At 37.9% G+C, this 18558-nt stretch overlaps 2 protein-coding genes across 2 annotated transcripts; both read left to right on the forward strand.

Annotated features, from left to right (window-relative positions):
- The first annotated feature begins 12 nt into the window (after nt 1–12).
- LOC109243316 (CASP-like protein 5B3) lies at nt 13–5149 on the forward strand. Its single transcript, XM_019410224.1, has 3 exons — nt 13–534; nt 4460–4592; nt 4696–5149. Exons 1-3 carry the CDS (start codon nt 404–406, stop codon nt 4888–4890), a joined length of 459 nt encoding a protein of 152 aa, XP_019265769.1. The 5' UTR covers nt 13–403; the 3' UTR covers nt 4891–5149.
- A 5132-nt stretch (nt 5150–10281) lies between these two features.
- LOC109243311 (uncharacterized mitochondrial protein AtMg00810-like) lies at nt 10282–10746 on the forward strand. The gene has a single exon (XM_019410218.1). The coding sequence runs from the start codon at nt 10282–10284 to the stop codon at nt 10744–10746; it is 465 nt and encodes a 154-aa protein (XP_019265763.1).
- The last annotated feature ends 7812 nt before the right edge of the window (nt 10747–18558 follow it).

Consider the following 18558-nt stretch of genomic DNA (forward strand, 5'->3'; position numbering starts at 1 on the left):
CCCCCCCAAAAAAAAAAACACCTCACCCATCTCTTACCTCATTGTACCTTTTTCCAAATAGGCAAATTCTCTTATAGATTCTTGAATTTTAGCATCTGGGGTATCAAAATCTTTAACTTGGTGTTTTTTTTTTTTTTTTTTTTTTCTAGCTCAAGAAGGCACCTTTATTTTGGTAAATTTTTAAGGGGTTATAGAAAAGTAGCTGAAGTTTCTTGATTCATCAGTTTGTAGGAGAAAAGTCATAGTATTTGGTAGTTACTTTATCAATAACTCAAATTTGTGTTTGAATTTGCTTCAGAAATGGTTAAAGAAAGGTTCTTTGGATAGTTTTTTCTTAGTTGGGTTGCTTTTTTTAACCCATCAAGAAGGGTAAAAGTTGATTTAAGTTTGAGGAGATATACAAATGAGGGATTTTGCTGGTACACCGGGAACTTTGATTGGGCTATTTCTGAGGATGGCTCAGTGCTTTTTTGCTGCTGGTTCAATTGCTTCAATGGTTACTTCTAAAAATTTCTTCAATGTCACAGCTTTTTGGTACTTCTTCCTTTCCTTTTATCATTTATGTATTTGTTTTTGTAGTGTAATTTACTTGTATTGATGAACTATTTCAACAAATGAATAATTTCGTTTAGCTCATTACTCCTATTTCTTTTGAGAATTAGTCAGCTACCTTTACTCAAATTATCAATTAGGTGAGTTGTTTGGACCTATTATTTGGGGAGTCTTGGCGTAACTGGTAAAGTTGCTGCCATGTGACCATGAGGTCACGGGTTCGAGCTATGGAAACAGCCTCTTGCAGAAATGCGGGGTGAGATACAATAGACTCCGGCCCTTTTCCGGACCCTGCGCATAGCGGGAGCTTAGTGCACCGGGTTGCTCTTGTTTTTTAAATTTTTTTGGACCCTTTATTTGGTGAGGAATTCATGTTTGAATCAGTATACGAATGTAGAATCAACTAAGCCAATTCTCAGTTTCTTTTAAATCTTGATGCAATTCTTGTCATTGTTTTGCTACTTTGATAGGTGTACAAATAGTGTTTACCTTGTTAATCTTTATGAAGTCTAGTGTAGCAGAAGGGAGTCTAGTGCCAGTAAAAATTTGTTGAGTTTCAAATGCTTCAAGCTCGTAAAGGTCTAAAACTTTAGAAAGCTCAGTCTTCTTTCCTCAAGGACAATTAACAAAAAACTTATATATATCAATCGACTATGCCTCGAACCTAAATTAGTTGGGGCTGCCTCTATGAATCCTCTGTATTCATTCTGCTCTATTCTAGGATTCATCATAGTATGAATATTTTTACAATAACTGCCGACCTAGCTCTCCTCCTTTATCCAAGCTTTGGACAGTCTATACTCTGCAAATCTCACGTAAGCAAAATTAATAAAGAATAGAAATAAGAGGCATAATTGAAGCATTCGAACAACCCTAACTTAACATAATGCGAACTTTTAGAGTTGACAGAGAGACGATTTTATCTCAATAGGTTTTATCTTCAACCTTCTCTTCTGAAAATCATTGTAAGAGTATGATGCATTTAGTCTACTCATGAACCCCCTCCTCAGGAGCTATAAGTTTGAGCCACAGTGTACTCATCAACGTATTGATTCCATAATTCAGCGTTTGAGTGTGTGTGCAACATCAATTTGTCCACAGCCCACAACATTTATTGTCAACTATCTTTTGTGCTCATTGCATTATTGCTGTATCATTGAAATTTTTTCTCCGTTTATCAATAAGATAACAGATTGTGAACCTAACGGAAATTCTCGGCCTACTGTTCAAAATTGTCAACATAGTTTCAACACTATTACTGCATCTTCCCAAGGATTTAGGCCTGTCTTAGTCTAAAAATGAACTCAATGATTCAATACAAAAACCCAAACACTTTCATGGCTCATGAGAAGAAAGTGACATCAGAACTTTCAAGAATTTGTCCATTAGTTCCTTTAGCGTGATGCTAGTCTTGATTAACATAATGATGACTATTCAATTTCCTTATCAGAAATCCCAGAATACGAGAGAACAGTTGGTTTGTATCTCTTTTCTTGTGTGATGAACTGAAAAGGAATAGCTAACTTTTGATAACAAAGCATCTCCTATTAGCAAAGCTCCTTAGCCATTTGGTTCAGAATATATCTTCTTTTTCCTTTTTCCTTTTTTATTTTGGTGTCTTTGGTCAACTAGAAAAGTATATAAATAGCAGTTTCCTGGACATGTTGAGCATTATAGAGAATGTAACTTAATGTATTAGGTTACTTCTAGAGATTCATAAGATTAAATGTTGTAACATTGTACCAATATCTAACGAGTTAGGGCGATTGAACTTATAATCCTATTTGTTCTAATAAAGTTACGAAAATTTGTTGTTTTGATCTGATAAGGGAGGCATAGCCTAGGAAAGGACCTTCCACTTCCAATCATAAGGTCAGGGGTTCAAGTCACATGGGCAAACCGGGAAAAGCCACAGTTTGGCTCCTGGGTAAGGGTGTCCGGGGAGTTGGACTTTGGCATATCAAAAAAGTAAAAGTTTGTTCTTTTGATCCAACTGACTACTAGCTGTAGGTAGAACCTGGCCTTATCAATGGCCGTTGATGCCCAAACTGTTACCGGTTGTTCTCTCTAATGCGAAACCCAGTCTAAAAATGTAGGTTCGAGTATCAGCCTAAACAACTTTTTTGGTGTTGTGAAATAATTTAAATGCAAATTGTACAGTAATTTCTTGTGTACCTAGACCTTATAAACTCTTTTAACTTTGTCTCCAGTTTTGGTTTTCAACTTGTACTGGTGGAAGTATATCAAATACTCCTTCTTGTAAAACTGGATAAAATGGAAATCACCCGTATATTAATAAAGCTTTAAAGTTTAGTGAAGGGATAAAAGCTTCTAAAATGACTCTTGACAACTTGTGGCCAATACTTCTTTTCATGTACTCTCTAGCCGAGGGTCTATCGGAAACAACCTTTATGCCCTCCCGGAGGGTAAGGTCTGCATACACACTATCCTCCCCAAATCCACTTGTAGAAACTCACTGAATTTTTTGTTGTTGTTGTCGTTGACAACTTTGACCCCATTTATGGGATTAAACTGGGTTTGTTGTTGTTGTTGTTGTTGTCCTTGACAGCTTGGCTCTGCATAAGCTGCCACTGTCAATATATTGGCTGATGTCAAGAACTAGGTTGGAAGTCGTTTATAATGCTACATGTTCAGTGAACTTAGACATGTAAGGAACGATGAAAGCTCAAACTTAGACATGATGTGGAAGGCTTGATATGTATCATTCAATCTAGTCTTTAGCCGTACTACTCTTTAGCCAATATCTTTTACTGGAAACACTATGCAAAAAGAGTGGAAACCATAGAAACAACCAAGAGTAGGGGAAAATAAATAAATAACCTTCATTAAGCACTAATGGCCTAAGTTGCTCTGACTCGGGTGGGATGTACCATCCGGGTGCGGATCTAGAGGTCGGATCCTTAATGATTTAAATTTTATGATTCGGGGATACGTATCCAGGTAGGAACACGGGCGCGAGGATTCGACTAAAAATAATTTAAATATCTAAAAATAGAGTTATATAATATGTCTAATATGAGAGACATTATGTGAAAAACTTACAAGGTATTCCGAGAAGGAGAAAGTATAAATTAAGAGGAGAATTTGAGAAGGAGATAAAAGGGAAGGACTGACATTAAAATTTCTATATACAAGGTACTCCATTTTCTTCAGCTTCACCCTAGCCTTTGTTTTGACTCCAGAAATCATCGTATTTGTCCTGAATTTCTCCGTTGATTTTGGCCAAAGTACCCAAAATCAGTTGACTAGATCTGGTACGGATCCCACACCAACACCCACGTCGTGTTGATACGGGTGCGGCATGGAAAGTGAAGAGTCCTAGTAACTTAGCGGATGGCCATTTTATAACCTCATAACTCATGTCTTCCAGCAAGTGGTCTCCCTTGATTTATGAAATAGTTTATCTCAATTAGTTATTGAACCTTACTAATTTCAGTCATTTTGTGAGTTATACATGTTAAAGACACCAGTGACTTATGCATAGTCTTGTATTCTGTTCAAGTGAAATTTTTTAAATAGTACATGTTTTGATTGTTGATATATCATAATATCTATATGTCCAATTGCTCTGCTGGTAAGCAACCCCCACTTCCAACCGAGAGGTTGTGAGTTCGAGTCTCCCCAAGAGCAAGGTGGGAAGTTCTTGGAGGGAAGGATGCCGGAGGTCTATTTGGAAACAGCCTCTCTACCCCAGGGTAGGGGTAAGGTCTGCGTACACACTGCCCTCCCCAGACCCCACTAAGTGGGATTATACTGGATTGTTGTTGTTGTTGTTGTTGTTGTTGTTGTTGTTATGATTACTCTGTCATTTTCCCAGACTACTGTGTTCATATGATAATAGACTACTGGAATTTGATGATTTTCATATGCATGTCATTTATTGCAGCTACTTAATTGCTTCAATGGCTTTGCAAGTTATCTGGAGTATCGGACTTGCCTTTTTGGACGCCTATTTCCTGGCAAAGAAGAAGGCTTTCCACAATCATGTTTTACTGAGCCTCTTTGTAGTTGGAGACTGGGTTAGTATCTGCAGAATGACAGTACGCTCTAAATATACAAGAAGCATACTATATGTTTTTACTAATTCTCTTATCGATCTCTTTGGAATGTATTTACTTGCAGTGTACAGCAATACTAACGCTCGCTGCAGCAGCTTCTTCAGCTGGCATAACGGTGCTGTACTTTCACGACTTGGGAGGCTGCAGTTTTGGCGAGGAATGCACCAAGTACCAGTTATCAGTTGCATTTTCCTTCCTCAGCTGGATAACGATTTCCATATCTTCTCTAATTATGTTCTGGATATGGGCTGCCGGTTAGATAATTCCAGTGTACTGATACATTTGTTCCCATGATCTTCATTACTGTCCAATTTTGAAGTGTGAATAAGAAAAATTTAGGAATGAGAGTGTTCATTTGCATACTTACACTCCAGATTGTTTTTTTTTTGTCCTTTCCTCGTCGGTATAGAAGAAACTGTAATTGATCACTTGATGTTAATTGAGGAAGGCCTTTTTGTCCTGCTGACCTTAACTCAACAATGTTCATGGTTATGTTATTTGGCTTTGTAACTATCTTATTAGCGCGGATGTAGCTTTGGCTCAGAATCATGTATATGTGTGTTAAAACACATTTAATAAGTACAAATAATTAATTTTGAATGCGGTAAATCAAATTATCGTGGTAGAATTTGGAACTCGAAACCTTAGGGGTTGTTTGGTTTAGAAACAAGTTATACAAAAATTGTAATATAGAGATTAGTTATGCAAGGATTAATAATGCCGGGAACGTAATGAAGAAATTATTTTGAGTGTTTAATTCATTGTATGAAAAATTGGACATATTCTTGTTTCCAACTCCTAAAGAGAGTTAAATACTGTAGTAAGTTAAAGGTATGCAATGGATCAAGGAATATTAAAAGGAGGAATTTTTACCTCCCATAGTAATTCCATGTTTCACTTCATGAATATAGTCGAAAACACTCTAATATAATAACTGATTAGCTGGATTTCTCTGATTCACGCCAAATTTTGTTATTGTATTCATGAATACAATAGCTTATACATCTTATAACCACAGAAAATGTATCTATATTCTGTAATATAGCAAAGGGTAACTATAGATGACTAATTACTATTAAAAGATAATGTTTTATGAAAATTTATCTAATCGGTGAAGGTTATAGATTTGTCACAAACTTCGATAGTAACTACGTCAAAGGTTCAAAAAAAAAAAAAAACGAAACCAATGTTTTATATGAAATTTAAGGAACCACATAACCTTGAAAGATAACCAAATGTAATAATAATATGTTTTTATATAAAGATATTGTGCTCATGGTCAATATAGAAATATCTAAGTAATTGTATTTTTTTAATTGTCCGGACCAATTTGCGTGCATCATCGACTATCTGTTATTTCTCATGGAGTATCTGTTATCTCTCACCAGTATAGATACCGAACAACTCTGCACACTAAAGCTTTAGTTGATGGAAATGATTTTTAAATTTTATCCACTTCATTGACCGCTAGATCATACCCTTGTGTCCTTAAGCTTGCACTCAATTCTAACTGTCAATAAATTGACTGTCTTTTTTAAGTGACAAACATGAAATATTATAGCAATGCCTGAGAACCAGAATATTCTTAATATATTATAGCTTCAGGATAGTCTAGTTGTTTATCAAATTCCGAAGGAATTTTTAGGATGCTCTAAAAACTTAAGGAAGCAGCAAAAATGCTCAAGTAATTACCTCATTTATTTAAGCCAATTTGTAGCTCAAATAACTGTTGAAGATAATGACCAGGCTAACAATCTGATAACTATGTAATTAGCTAGTCCTAGTTTAGAAGAACTAGGACTCCTTGTATTAGCTATCCTAGAAGAGTCCTAGTCTATGTAATATAGCCGAAAATACAGTATGAAAGACTGTATAAATACATAGGACTCATGTATTAATAAATCGATCAATATACTGCCTTCTTGACACTGTCTCTGCACCATATTTTCTACATGGTATCAGAGCTTCTTTGAAGCAAATTCCGCTGCCAAAATCCAGTCCCTACTACACAATATCAATCCTTCTCATATGGCTTCCAACACCTTTTCAACAGCCTCTCTTCATCATCTCATTGCATCATGCCCTGTGAAGTTGAAGCCTTCGAACTACTTGATATGGAGAACACAAATGATGCAACTTATACAAGTGATGAGGTTGAACTATCTCATTGAAGGAAAGCCAGAAATTATAAACGTAGAAGGCACCAGTGAAAGCAGCGTTAAAAATAGTGGCAAGGGAGTTGACAAAGACAGTACTGCTGCTGATTGGGCTGAAAAGAATGTGTTGTTAAGGAGTTGGATATCAGGTACAATGTCAGAAGAAAGTATGTATCTCATTGTGGGATGCATGACTATTAAATAGATGTAGGAATACCTGGAAGAAACCTATCTGCAGGCAACAAAAGACAAGGAATTCCAGTTGAAGCAACAATTTCAAACCATCAAGCTTGGCAGTAGAACTATCGATGAATATCTTGAAGGAATTCAAAGGTATTTGCGATGGCTTGGCTTCCATACATAAGCCTGTCGATGATGATAGCAAGGTAATTAACTTTGCTAGAGGTTTGGGTCCTAAATACAAAACTTTTAGGACAGTAATGCTTGGCAAAGCACCTTATCCAACTCTGAGTCAGTTGGTTACTTCTTTAAGAGGTTTTGATCTATGAGAGGATGAAGGAGATGATTCACAACAAGTGAATCACAATATGGCATTTGCAGCACAAAGGACATACAACAACAGATGTAGAGGAAGAAGAGGTAACATGAACTACAGTTCAAGAGGTAGAGGTTTTAGGCCTGCCGGACAGAACAATCATCAAAACAATCAAGGATCTGGAAATGTTGCTAAGGGACATGAAACCACAGGATCATCAGCATGTCAGATATGTGGCAGGAACAATCACACTGCAATAAAGTGCTTCTACATATGGGACTTCTCCTATCAAGCACTAGAAGAGTTGCCACAGGCTCTTGCCACACTCAATGTAAACAGTCAGAATGGTGGAGATAATGCTCACTATATGGATTCTGGAGCAAGCACTCGCATGACCAACAATTCAGGTAACTTATCTAACCTTAAACCTTACAATGAAAATGATAAAATTATAGTAGGAAATGGACAACAATTCGATATCACACATGTTTGGAAAGGAACAATTTCTAGTTTAAGGAAGAGTGAAGTGCTAGTAGTTCCTAAGCTCAAAAAGAATCTGCTATCTGTAAGTAAGATTACTAGAGATAATTGTTGTCCTATTGAGTTTGATGAATCATCTTTTGTTGTAAAGGACAAGAAGACAGGAAACTGATGGCCAAGGGTGCTAAAAGAGGAGAGATATATTCCTTGAAGGTGGACAACCTGCTCGTCTTAAGTGCAACACAGACAATGAGAAACTCTAGTGATATTTGGCATGCCAGACTTGGGCATCCAAATTCTAGGTCCTTATAAGTACTTAGTAACAATAAAGTTATCAATGTCACATGTTGGAATAAAACTCCTATTGTTTGTGTTAGTTTTCAAATGGGAAAAGGTTGTAAACTGCCATTCAAATTGAGAAATAAAGTTGAGAATGAACCTCTATTGAAAATTCACTGTGACTTATGGGGTCCTTCTCCTGTTGAATCTTCCCAACATATGAAATACTATGCTTTATTTGTTGATAATCATAGTAGATATACTTGGTTGTATCCTTTAAAAAGAAAATCTGATTTCTTTGAAACATTTGTCAAATTTCACAAAATGGTTGAAAAACAGTATTCAAAGAATATCAATATTTTTCAATGTGATGGTGGAGGTGAATTTTCAAGCTCAGAATTTGTTAAGTATTTAGAAGACTGTGGCATTGTAAGGCATATTTCCTGCCCTCACACCCTTGAGCAAAATGGCATTGCAGAAAGGAAACATAGATATGTAGTAGAAACTGGATTGACACTACTACTACATGCTAGATTACCCTTGTATTTATGGACTGAAACATTTCTCACAACAGTTTTTCTGATAAATAGATTGCCATCATCTATACTTAAGAAGGAAACACCATTTCATAAATTACATGGCTCACACCCTGATTATAACAGTTTAAAAGTGTTTGGATGCAGATGTTTCCCTTACTTAAAGGGAAAACACAAGTTCTTACCTAAGTCATATCCATGTGTGTTCATTGGTTACAACAGTCTGCATAAAGGATATAGGTGCTATCATCCAACCACATGGAAGGTCTTTGTGTCAAAACATTTTGTCTTTGATGAACTAACACTTCCTTATATGCAGGAAAACAGGACTGACAGTGCACCAAATGACTCTAGTCATATGGCCACCTTCTTTGAATTTTTCTCAGAATCACAGACTGAGTCTGGTTCGTCAGACTCTACTGCTGTAGGGGAAATGTTGAGAGCTGATCATGATGATGATGCTGCAGCTAATACTTCAAATAATCAAGGTACTGTGTTGAGAGCTGTCCATGATACTGTAGCTGATCAAAGTGATGGTGTTGAGTCTGTTCTAACTGCTGCTCCAACTGCTGATCACAAAGATGCTGTTGGGTCTGATCATGATGAAGTTGTTGAGGTCACACATAGTATTACTGAGCTATCTGCAGACATGCAAAACTCAGATACTAATGAATTGCACTCAGAGTTCTCTCACTTAGATGAAACACCTATGTAGTACTCAGTGGCAGACCTAAGAGGATTGCAACTAGAAGTGGACTTGTCACACTACTTCAATGACCAGCTTGAAGCACCTCCAACAGAAGTAGAAAACACAGTTCAAGTTGAACCTGCAATCACTGATCAAGGACATAAAATGATCACCAGATTCAAAGCTAAGTCTCTTCCTATTACTCATACCTCACTAGCTACTGTACAAACAAAATCAGAAGAACCAAAAATTATAAAAGAAGCTCTTAGTTTTCCTCACTGGTTTAAAGCTATTCAAGAAGAATTAGTAGCATTACATCAAAATGAAACTTGGATACTAGTTCCTAGAACTCCAACAATGAATGTAGTAGGATCTAAATGGGTGTTTAAAACAAAGATGAAACCAGATGGATCAATAGAAAGACATAAAGCAAGGCTAGTTGCTAAAGGGTACTCACAACTTGAAGGTACTGACTTTGAAGAAACCTTCAGTCCAGTAGTTAAAGCTACAACTATCATATTTATGCTCTCTGTTGCAGTCACTCTACATTGGCCCATTAGGCAAATAGATGTTAAGAATGCCTTTCTACATGGTCACCTACAAGAAGAAGTCTATATGTCTCAACCACCAGGCTTCATTGATCCAATATATCCTGATCATGTTTATCTTCTGAAAAAGGCCCTATATGGTCTCAAACAAGCTCCTAGAGCTTGGTTTGAGAGATTTAGCCTATTTCTGCTTCATATTGGTTTCAAATGCAGTAGAGCTGATTCCTCTCTATTTACTCTTCATGATGCAGAAGGAACAATATTACTTTTGTTATATGTAGATGATATAATTGTAACAGGAAGCAACTCAAGGCAGATAGTGGAAGTAGTGCAAAAGCTGGGGCATGAATTTGCTATGAAGGATTGGACCTTTGAGTTACTTTTTAGGTATTGAAGTGAGCTATTTTCCTAGAGGAATCTACTTGAACCAAAGCAAATATGCAAGTGATCTGCTTAGAGGAGTGGATATGGAAAATGTGAAAACAAGGCATACTCCACTAGCTCAGAAGCATGGCCCACAAGAAGCAGTGGGCAAAGCAATTGATCCCTCAGTCTACAGAAGCATTGTAGGAAGTTTGCAGTATCTCACACTCACAAGACCAGACATTACTCATGATGTTAATCTTGCAAGTCAATTCATGCAGAATCCTAACGGCATGCATCTTCAGGCAGTAAAAAGAATATTAAGGTATGTCAAAGGAACCATCGACCATGGACTAAAAATCATATCACAGTCTTCCTTCCAGCTGTATGGTTTCTCAGATGCAGACTGGGTAGGGTGTACCATTACAAGGAGGTCTACTACTGGATACAGTATATATCTTGGTGCAAATTGTGTCTCCTGGTCATCAAGGAAGCAGAATACTGTTGCAAGGTCAAGTGCTGAAGCTGAGTATAGAGCACTGGCAGCAACTGCAGCTGAGCTTACCTAGATAAGCTATATTCTACATGACATTGGAATGTATATCAAGACCGATCCTGTCTTATTATGTGACAACTTGAGTGCTCTATACATGACTACAAATCCAGTAATGCATGCTAGAACTTGATTATCACTTTGTCAGAGAGAAGGTTGCCCAAGGACAATTGATTGCACAGTTTGATAGGTCCAAGGACCAACTAGCAGTTGTTCATACAAAGGCTCTTGGCAAGGACCAGTTCCAGTTTTTTCGAGACAAGCTAGGTGTAGTGAAATCATCTCTCACTAGCTTGAGAGGAAGTGTTTGTCACGACCCAAACCCCGCTCCGGTCGTGATGGCGCCTCTCGTGAAGACGAGGCCAGCCAACCAACTCAAACTTCCTTTTCTAAAATGTTTAAACATGAATAAGCAGTCTAAATATGATTTTATAATAATAATAGGCGGGAGTACAACCCAAACGCAGCCAAAACCGGGGTGTCACAAGTCACGAGCATCTAGAAGAGTCTAAATACAACTACTGAGCCAGTAATATACGGAATAGAATTTAGAATCAAAGGAAGAAATCCGGTGCCGCGAACGCTGGCGGTCACCTTGCTCAGCTACGATGAAAGAATCTCCAACCAGCTTAAAACCCGCTACCGGGTGAACAAATACCTGCATCTGCACATGAGGTGCAGGGAGTAAAGTGAGTACTCCAAATCAGTGAGTAATAAAAGTAAATAATAACTGAGCAATAAGAAATCACGTATAACAGATCATCATGCTGTATAGAAGCAGAGAAACCCCTTTTGAGTAAAGTAGTGAAGCTGTGAAATCTTTAGAAATAACTTGACTCAGTTTAAGTCTCTTTTTGAAAATGGTCTTTTCAACAGTTGCGAAATAATTTCAAAATATTTAGTGCCGATATGCACAGAATTCCGCCCCTCGGGCACAACACTCAATTATCAGATAATAACAGAATATCAGGTGATTATTGCAAGGAGTAGCACAAAAACAGATAATGGCAGACAAATGAGATAAAGTAAACACATAACACAATACAAATACCGCTGCGGCGTGCAGCCCCCTCCACGCTGCGACGTACAGCCCGATCCATTTAACGTCGACGGCGCTCACTAGGGGTGTGTACAAACTCCGAAGGGGCTCCTACAGCCCAAGCGCAATATCAAGCCATCTCGTGGCATCAATTCTAGGTCCTCAGCCTCATATCAGTATCAGTATTACACTACTGCGGCGTGCAACCCGACCCAGAAGTATCCTCACAACTAAGGCTCTCGGCCTTACTCAGTCTAAAATCACATAAGCCCCTCGGGCAACGGTAAAACATGATGCTCAGCCCAAAAATAGTATTAGAAATATCATTTCAAGTGTTAAAGCAAAATAACTTGGTTGAGTTTCAAAAATAGTGGAAAATACATGACTGAGTTCAAGTATAACATCGAAATAGTGAGGAAATATCAACAACCATCCCCGAAGTAGGGCTGTGCACAGATCGGATTGGATCGGAATTAGCATATTTCGGATTCGGATTTCGGATTTAGGATTCTGAAAAGGGCAATCCAAATCCGATCCGAATTAACATTGGATCGGATCGGATTTTAAACTTTGGATCGGATAATTTTTCGGATTGTCGGATCAGATTGTCACTCACTGGAGTACTTGTTCGAAGTACATAAACAGATGCTGGCAATCACTTTCCAAATACAAATTGAGCAATCACTTTCCATATACTTGTTCGAACTTAACAATGTTCAATATACACACATATGAAAGGAGATTAACATCATTTGCTGTATACTTGCAAGTTGCAACTTACAACATTTAGGACACTATTGTCCAATTCAACATTTCATTTTCTTTACTTATTGCACAAAGAGAGGCATGGATCTGAAACATACGATATTACACATTACAGAACCAAAGAGCATTTTCAGAATGCAAACAAAACTCTATTCATCTCCAGTTCTCCATACAAATATTACTGGACAGTAAACACCATTCATCTCCAAACAAAACCACAATCTGAAATATTACATAATGCAACAATTGTCTTTCAAAGTTTTAAACCAAACCAAACTGAAGACCCCAAACAAAACACAATCAATTGTCTTTCAAATCATACTGTCATAGCAAAATAAAACAAACCAAACTACTAAAGTCCCAACAGTTCTTTAACAGATTACACAAAACAAAAGAGTTCCAAGTTCCAACTTTTGGGAAGCCGCAACAGTCAACACAAACCAGCAACACAACCAGCAACCAGGCCAAATGTAGCTTTCAATCTCAGATTCTCAGTAGGAGTGTGAGACAAGTTAAAAATCTGCAATTTCAAACAATTCAAAGAGCATTTTCAGAGAAAGAAAAAGACAGCTCAAAGAATTTGAACATCAATAGCTTGGGCAAAACAGAGTATAACAAGTTTGTTGTAGTACTGCTCATTACAGAGTATAACAATATAGTACTGCTCATTAATTTATTGGTTTCAGTTTTACATTGAATTTGTTAATAATAAACTGTAAAGGATGGGAAATCACAAGAATACCTGAGCTTGTACAACAAATGGGAAATCACTATATGTCGACAATGCAAGGCTCTCTTCCCGTATTCATAAATTCTGTATAATAAGATAGTAACACAAGAAATTAGTTTAGAAGTAATCTAAATAAACATACAAATAAAGTATACATTTACATTAAACACAAGTAATAAGATAGGCTTACCAGCTTCAAGTTGTTCAAGATTATCTAAATCTTCTTCAATTTTAACCGGAGTTGTTGATTCATTCCGAAGCCAATCTTGGACTCACACAAGAGCTTGAACCAATCTAGGAGTCAATGAACTCCTAAATGGATCAAGTATGCGTCCGCCGGTGCTAAAGGCTGATTCTGAGGCAACACTAGAAATCGGAATGGCTAGCACATCACGTGCCATCTCAGCAAGAGTGGGAAATCTTGGTGAGTTCAACTTCCACCACCCCAGAATGTTAAACTTTTCATGATCTTCCTCAACATCTTCACCCAAATATTTATCTAACTCCGTTTTAGAATCAACTCCGCCACATTTCTTATGCTTCTTTAAATCTAGCATGAATTTTGAGAGCAATGATGAAGAAGATGGACCAGAAGATGGACCAGAAGATGGAGAAGATGGAGAAGATGGACATGAACCAGAACCACCATTTTTCATTGCATACACATTAAACAAAGTATCCATGTATGTTTTCACATCCTCTTGTATTTTCAAACCTACTGTTTCTCCAAACATAGCACCAAGCGCAAATGAAAGAGTATTAAACTTATGGCGTGGATCAAGCACACATGAGATAAAAATCATTTTGTTCATCTTATGTGGATCCCCCAATACTTGTCAAATTTCTCTTTCATATTCTTTGCCATTTCTCTCAAGAAAGCATCTTCATTTTGCATCAACTCTTTCAAAGAAGAATCAACAAAACATATTTCAAGAAAGTGCACATTAGACGTAATATAAAGTGTACCTGATACTTTCAAGGTGAGTTCATAAAAAATTTCCAGAAACTTCACAATACGTCTTACACTATCCCAATCACTACTTAAAAGTGGACCTGCAGGTTGTCCATCCTCACAAATGCAGTTAGAAATACATGACATCAAACCATAATCAATATCACAATACTTTGTAAAGGCTTCCTCATAAACTGTAGCAACCTTCAACATCAAATATGTGGAGTTCCACCTAGTAGGAACATCCAAGCACAATGATTTTTTAGAAGTTATCCTATCAAGATCACAACATTCTTTAAACTTTTTCCATCTTGCGGGAGATTGTCTTATGTACCTAACAGCTTGTCTTATTCGTTCAACAGACACACTCCCATCTCTCAACCCATCTTGAACAACTAGATTGATGATGTGAGCCATACATCTCACATGCACATGCTTACCTTCCATCAAGTTAGTGTTCCATCTAGTAAATTGCTTGGATAACTCTCTAACCATCACATCATTAGAACTCGCATTATCAACTGTCACAGTAAATACTTTATTCACTCCCCATTCAAGTAAACACTTAGCAATACCACTAGCTAAATCTTGACCTTTATGACTAGTAATTGGACAAAAATTCAGAATCCTTTTATGCAATTTCCAATTATTGTCAATGTAATGGGCTGTAACACACATATAATTAATTCTTTGAATTGAAGTCCATGTATCAGTAGTAATGCATATTCTCTGTTTTGATTCTTTAAGAATAGACTTCAAAGCAAGTCTCTCTTCATGGTACATCTCAAGACAATCCCTAGTCATAGTAGTACGAGATGGAATATGAAATAAAGGTTGAAGAGTTCTCACAAAGTCTCTAAATCCATCTTTTTCAACAGAAATAAAGGGAAGTTCATCTTTAATAATCATACGAGCTAAAGCCCTCCTACATGCCTCTCGATCAAATTTCCAAGGGATAACTGAAACATCACCTGTTAGACCTTGCGGTTGAAAACCTAATGTTGTCTGGCTACCTTCTGCCTTGTAGGGATTGGTCGGACATTTGGGAATATGCAATAACAAATTGCTTGTGCCGCTATGCTTGGTATCAGCTACATATTCTTCCGAACAAAACTTGCATCTTGCTTTTTTCACACCCTCAGCATCAGTGAACTTGTCGAAGTAGCGCCAAGCCATTGATCTTTCTTTAACCATTTTTCTTTTCTTCGAACCAGGTTCAGATGCACTGTTGTTGGTTGTTGAATCAGTTGAAGCATTACTTTCACCAACTTTTTCAACCATTTGAAGTTCATTCACTGTCTCTGCCTCGTTTTCCATCTACCAAAGCAAACAAAAAATCAAAATAAAATCAGAAATAGAAGAATAGAAAATAAAAGAGAGATAAAAAATAGAACATAAAGACAAATTGATACATACATACAAAAATTGAAAAAACAGCATGAAAATTCAAAATAAAGATGTTGTAAAACCTCTCTAACTCACACAAAAAAAAAAGACACAAAAACACACATTATTTGATTTCTGCCGTGAAATAAAAGGTGGAAAATATCACATTTGAGCTCTAGAGAGGGGGGAAAGCAACAATGAAACCAATAATAACTAATAGTTAGAGAGAATTCCAGGCTTACCATCTATTAGGGTTTTGCGTCATTTGCTCTTGATTGGAAATCGAATGTGAAGACTTGAGATTTGAGCCTTCGAGATTAGTTTTCTACTTCGAGACTTCGAGAGGAGAGGACTGAGATGAAGAGTGAAGAGTGAAGACGAGAGGCGGAAGCTTGGTCGGACTGAGATGAAGAGTGAAGAAGAGAGGACTGAGCTGTGAAGAAGAGAGGCGGAAGAGACTAGAGAGGACTGATATCGATATAACCTAGGGTCACTCTGATAAATGAATAAGCGTACTTAACCCTAAAATTTTAGGGTAGTATTTATATATAGGCCCATATAATTTCGGATTTCGGATCGGATCGGATTAAAATCATGCCAATCCGAAAATCCGAAATTTTATAAAACATAATCCGTATCCAATCCGAAAATCCGAAATCCGAAAATCCGAAATAGAGTGGATCGGATCGGATTTCGGATATCCAATCCAAATGCACAGCCCTACCCCGAAGGGGTTCAAATAGTTGGCACGAAGCCCAAATATGGCAATCAGCCCAAATCATGATAATAACAAATAAGTTTCAGTCAAATGTACGGTAAAATCATCAAACGGGACGGACCAAGTCACAATCCCCAGTAGTACAAGACCCTACGCTCATCATCCAGCGTGTCTCTCACCTCAATATAGCACTACGATGTGCAATCCGGGGTTTCAAACCCCCAGGATATCATTTACAATCATTACTCACCTCGAACCGGCGAAATCTCTAGCCCGCGACGCCTTTGCTCCTCAAATCGGCCTCCACGTGCGTCGAATCTATCCAAAATCAGAGCGAATACATCACAATATGCTAAGGGAACAAAGCCCAAGCGAAAACAATCAAATACGGGCACAAATCCCGAAATTACCAAAAATCGAGCCCCGGGCCCACTTTTTGAAACTTAGAAATTTTTACATAATTAGATTCATCATCTCATCCCGAGTTCATATATATCAAGAATCTCAAAATCGGAGTTCAAATGACCCCTCAAATCCTCAATTTAAAATCTCAAAATCCCAAGCCCTAGTTCTTCCATTTTAGCTAAATTTCCATGAATATCTAGGCCAATTTCACAATATAATCGAGTTTTAAGTTTAAAAATCTTACCTCCAATCATTTCCCCTTGAATCCCTCTTCCATTAGCTCTCCCAAGCTCCAGAATCGCTCAACAATGGAGGAAAATAACTTAAGCTCACGGAACAAAATGTTTTAAAAACCCTTCTGCCCAGTAAAATTTCCTTCTATGCGATCGCGGTCCAAGGCTCGCGATCGCGAAGCACAAAATCCCACGACCTCAAAAATGGCCTATGCGAACTTGGCCTATCTCATGCGAACGCAATGAGTAATTTCCCATAGCTATGCAAACGCGTCTCCCTTGATGCGAACGCAGAGAACGAATCTGCTGGGTCCCCAAACTTTATACGCGAACGCGAAAGTACCACCGCGATCGCGAGGCTTCCACTTTCATAACTACGCGAACGCGGCCCTGAAGCTGAGAACGCGGAGACAAAATCTCAGCCACCCAAATTTCCTCTACGCGAACGCGGGTGACCTCCCGCGATCGCGAAGCATTAAATACCTGCAACAATTGAGAGGAAAAATCTGCAATATGTCAAAGTTCGAAACTTCCCGTTTGGCCATCCGAAATCACCCCGAGGCCCCCGGGACCTCAACCAAAAGCGCCAACTCATCCTAAAACATCACCCAAACTCGTTCCAATCATCAGAACACATCAAGCAACACTAAAATCATAACTTCTCATCGAATCTACGCCTAAGTTCTTATGAAATTTTCGAAACACGCATTCGATCAAAAACCTAACCAAATCACCTCCGAATAACTTGAAATTTTGCACACACATCCGAAATCACCTAACGAAGCTACTGCAACTCTCGGAATTCCATTCCGACCCTCGGATCAAAATCTCGCCTATCAACCGGAATTCGCCAAAATACTAACTTTGCCAATTCAAGCCAAATTCCACACCTGACCTCCAAACCAATTCTGATCGCGCTCCTAAGTCATAAATTACCTGACGAAGCTAACCAAATCATAAAAACTCCGATCCGAGCTCGCATACACACAAGTAAACTCTTGGTCAAACACTTCAAATTCAAAGCTTTCAACTGAGACTATTCTTTCATATTCATTCCGATTTTTCCTGGAAACCAAAACCAATGATCCACATCAGTCATAATGCATAACACGGGGCAAGTCATGCCTGAACACTGGCGATCAAAGTGCAAAAACTCAAAACGACCGGTCGGGTCGTTACATCCTCCCCCACTTAAACACACGTTCGTCCTCGAACGTTTTCCTAGAGTTGTTCTAGAAGCCAACCAATAGCTGAATAACTTTACCGTGCATATACCCGGGGGTGATTCCACGTCACCCTATCTCATATAGGTCCGATAGCACAATATAACTTAAATTTCACAGTCCATCCTAGTCCATAAACCATAGAACCACATTTCCACTACCGAAATCATCCACAAGATCAAAATCTCGCATCGATACTCTGAATTAAACCCGAACTAGCTGTAATAACCCATGCCTGCAACCTCAGGTGCAATTATATGATGTACCACATAGCTCAAACACATGCAGCGATAACTTTCATTCACAGCAGCTGTCCACCACAACCAAATACCGATATAAAACCTCTTATTAGCTAAAGTCTTAACCCAACACTTTCA

The sequence above is a fragment of the Nicotiana attenuata genome, unplaced genomic scaffold (genome assembly GCF_001879085.1).
Source record: "Nicotiana attenuata strain UT unplaced genomic scaffold, NIATTr2, whole genome shotgun sequence".
In the NCBI taxonomy this organism is placed as follows: domain Eukaryota; kingdom Viridiplantae; phylum Streptophyta; class Magnoliopsida; order Solanales; family Solanaceae; genus Nicotiana; species Nicotiana attenuata.

Excerpts from the sequence above, each read along its gene's own strand:
- LOC109243316 (XM_019410224.1), top strand. The coding sequence starts at position 404 with ATGAGGGATTTTGCTGGTACACCGGGAACTTTGATTGGGCTATTTCTG. Across the intron at positions 535-4,459 it reads TTCAATGTCACAGCTTTTTG|CTACTTAATTGCTTCAATGG; the intron begins GTACTTCTTCCT and ends CATTTATTGCAG. Across the intron at positions 4,593-4,695 it reads TCTTTGTAGTTGGAGACTGG|TGTACAGCAATACTAACGCT; the intron begins GTTAGTATCTGC and ends ATTTACTTGCAG.
- LOC109243311 (XM_019410218.1), top strand. The coding sequence starts at position 10,282 with ATGGAAAATGTGAAAACAAGGCATACTCCACTAGCTCAGAAGCATGGC.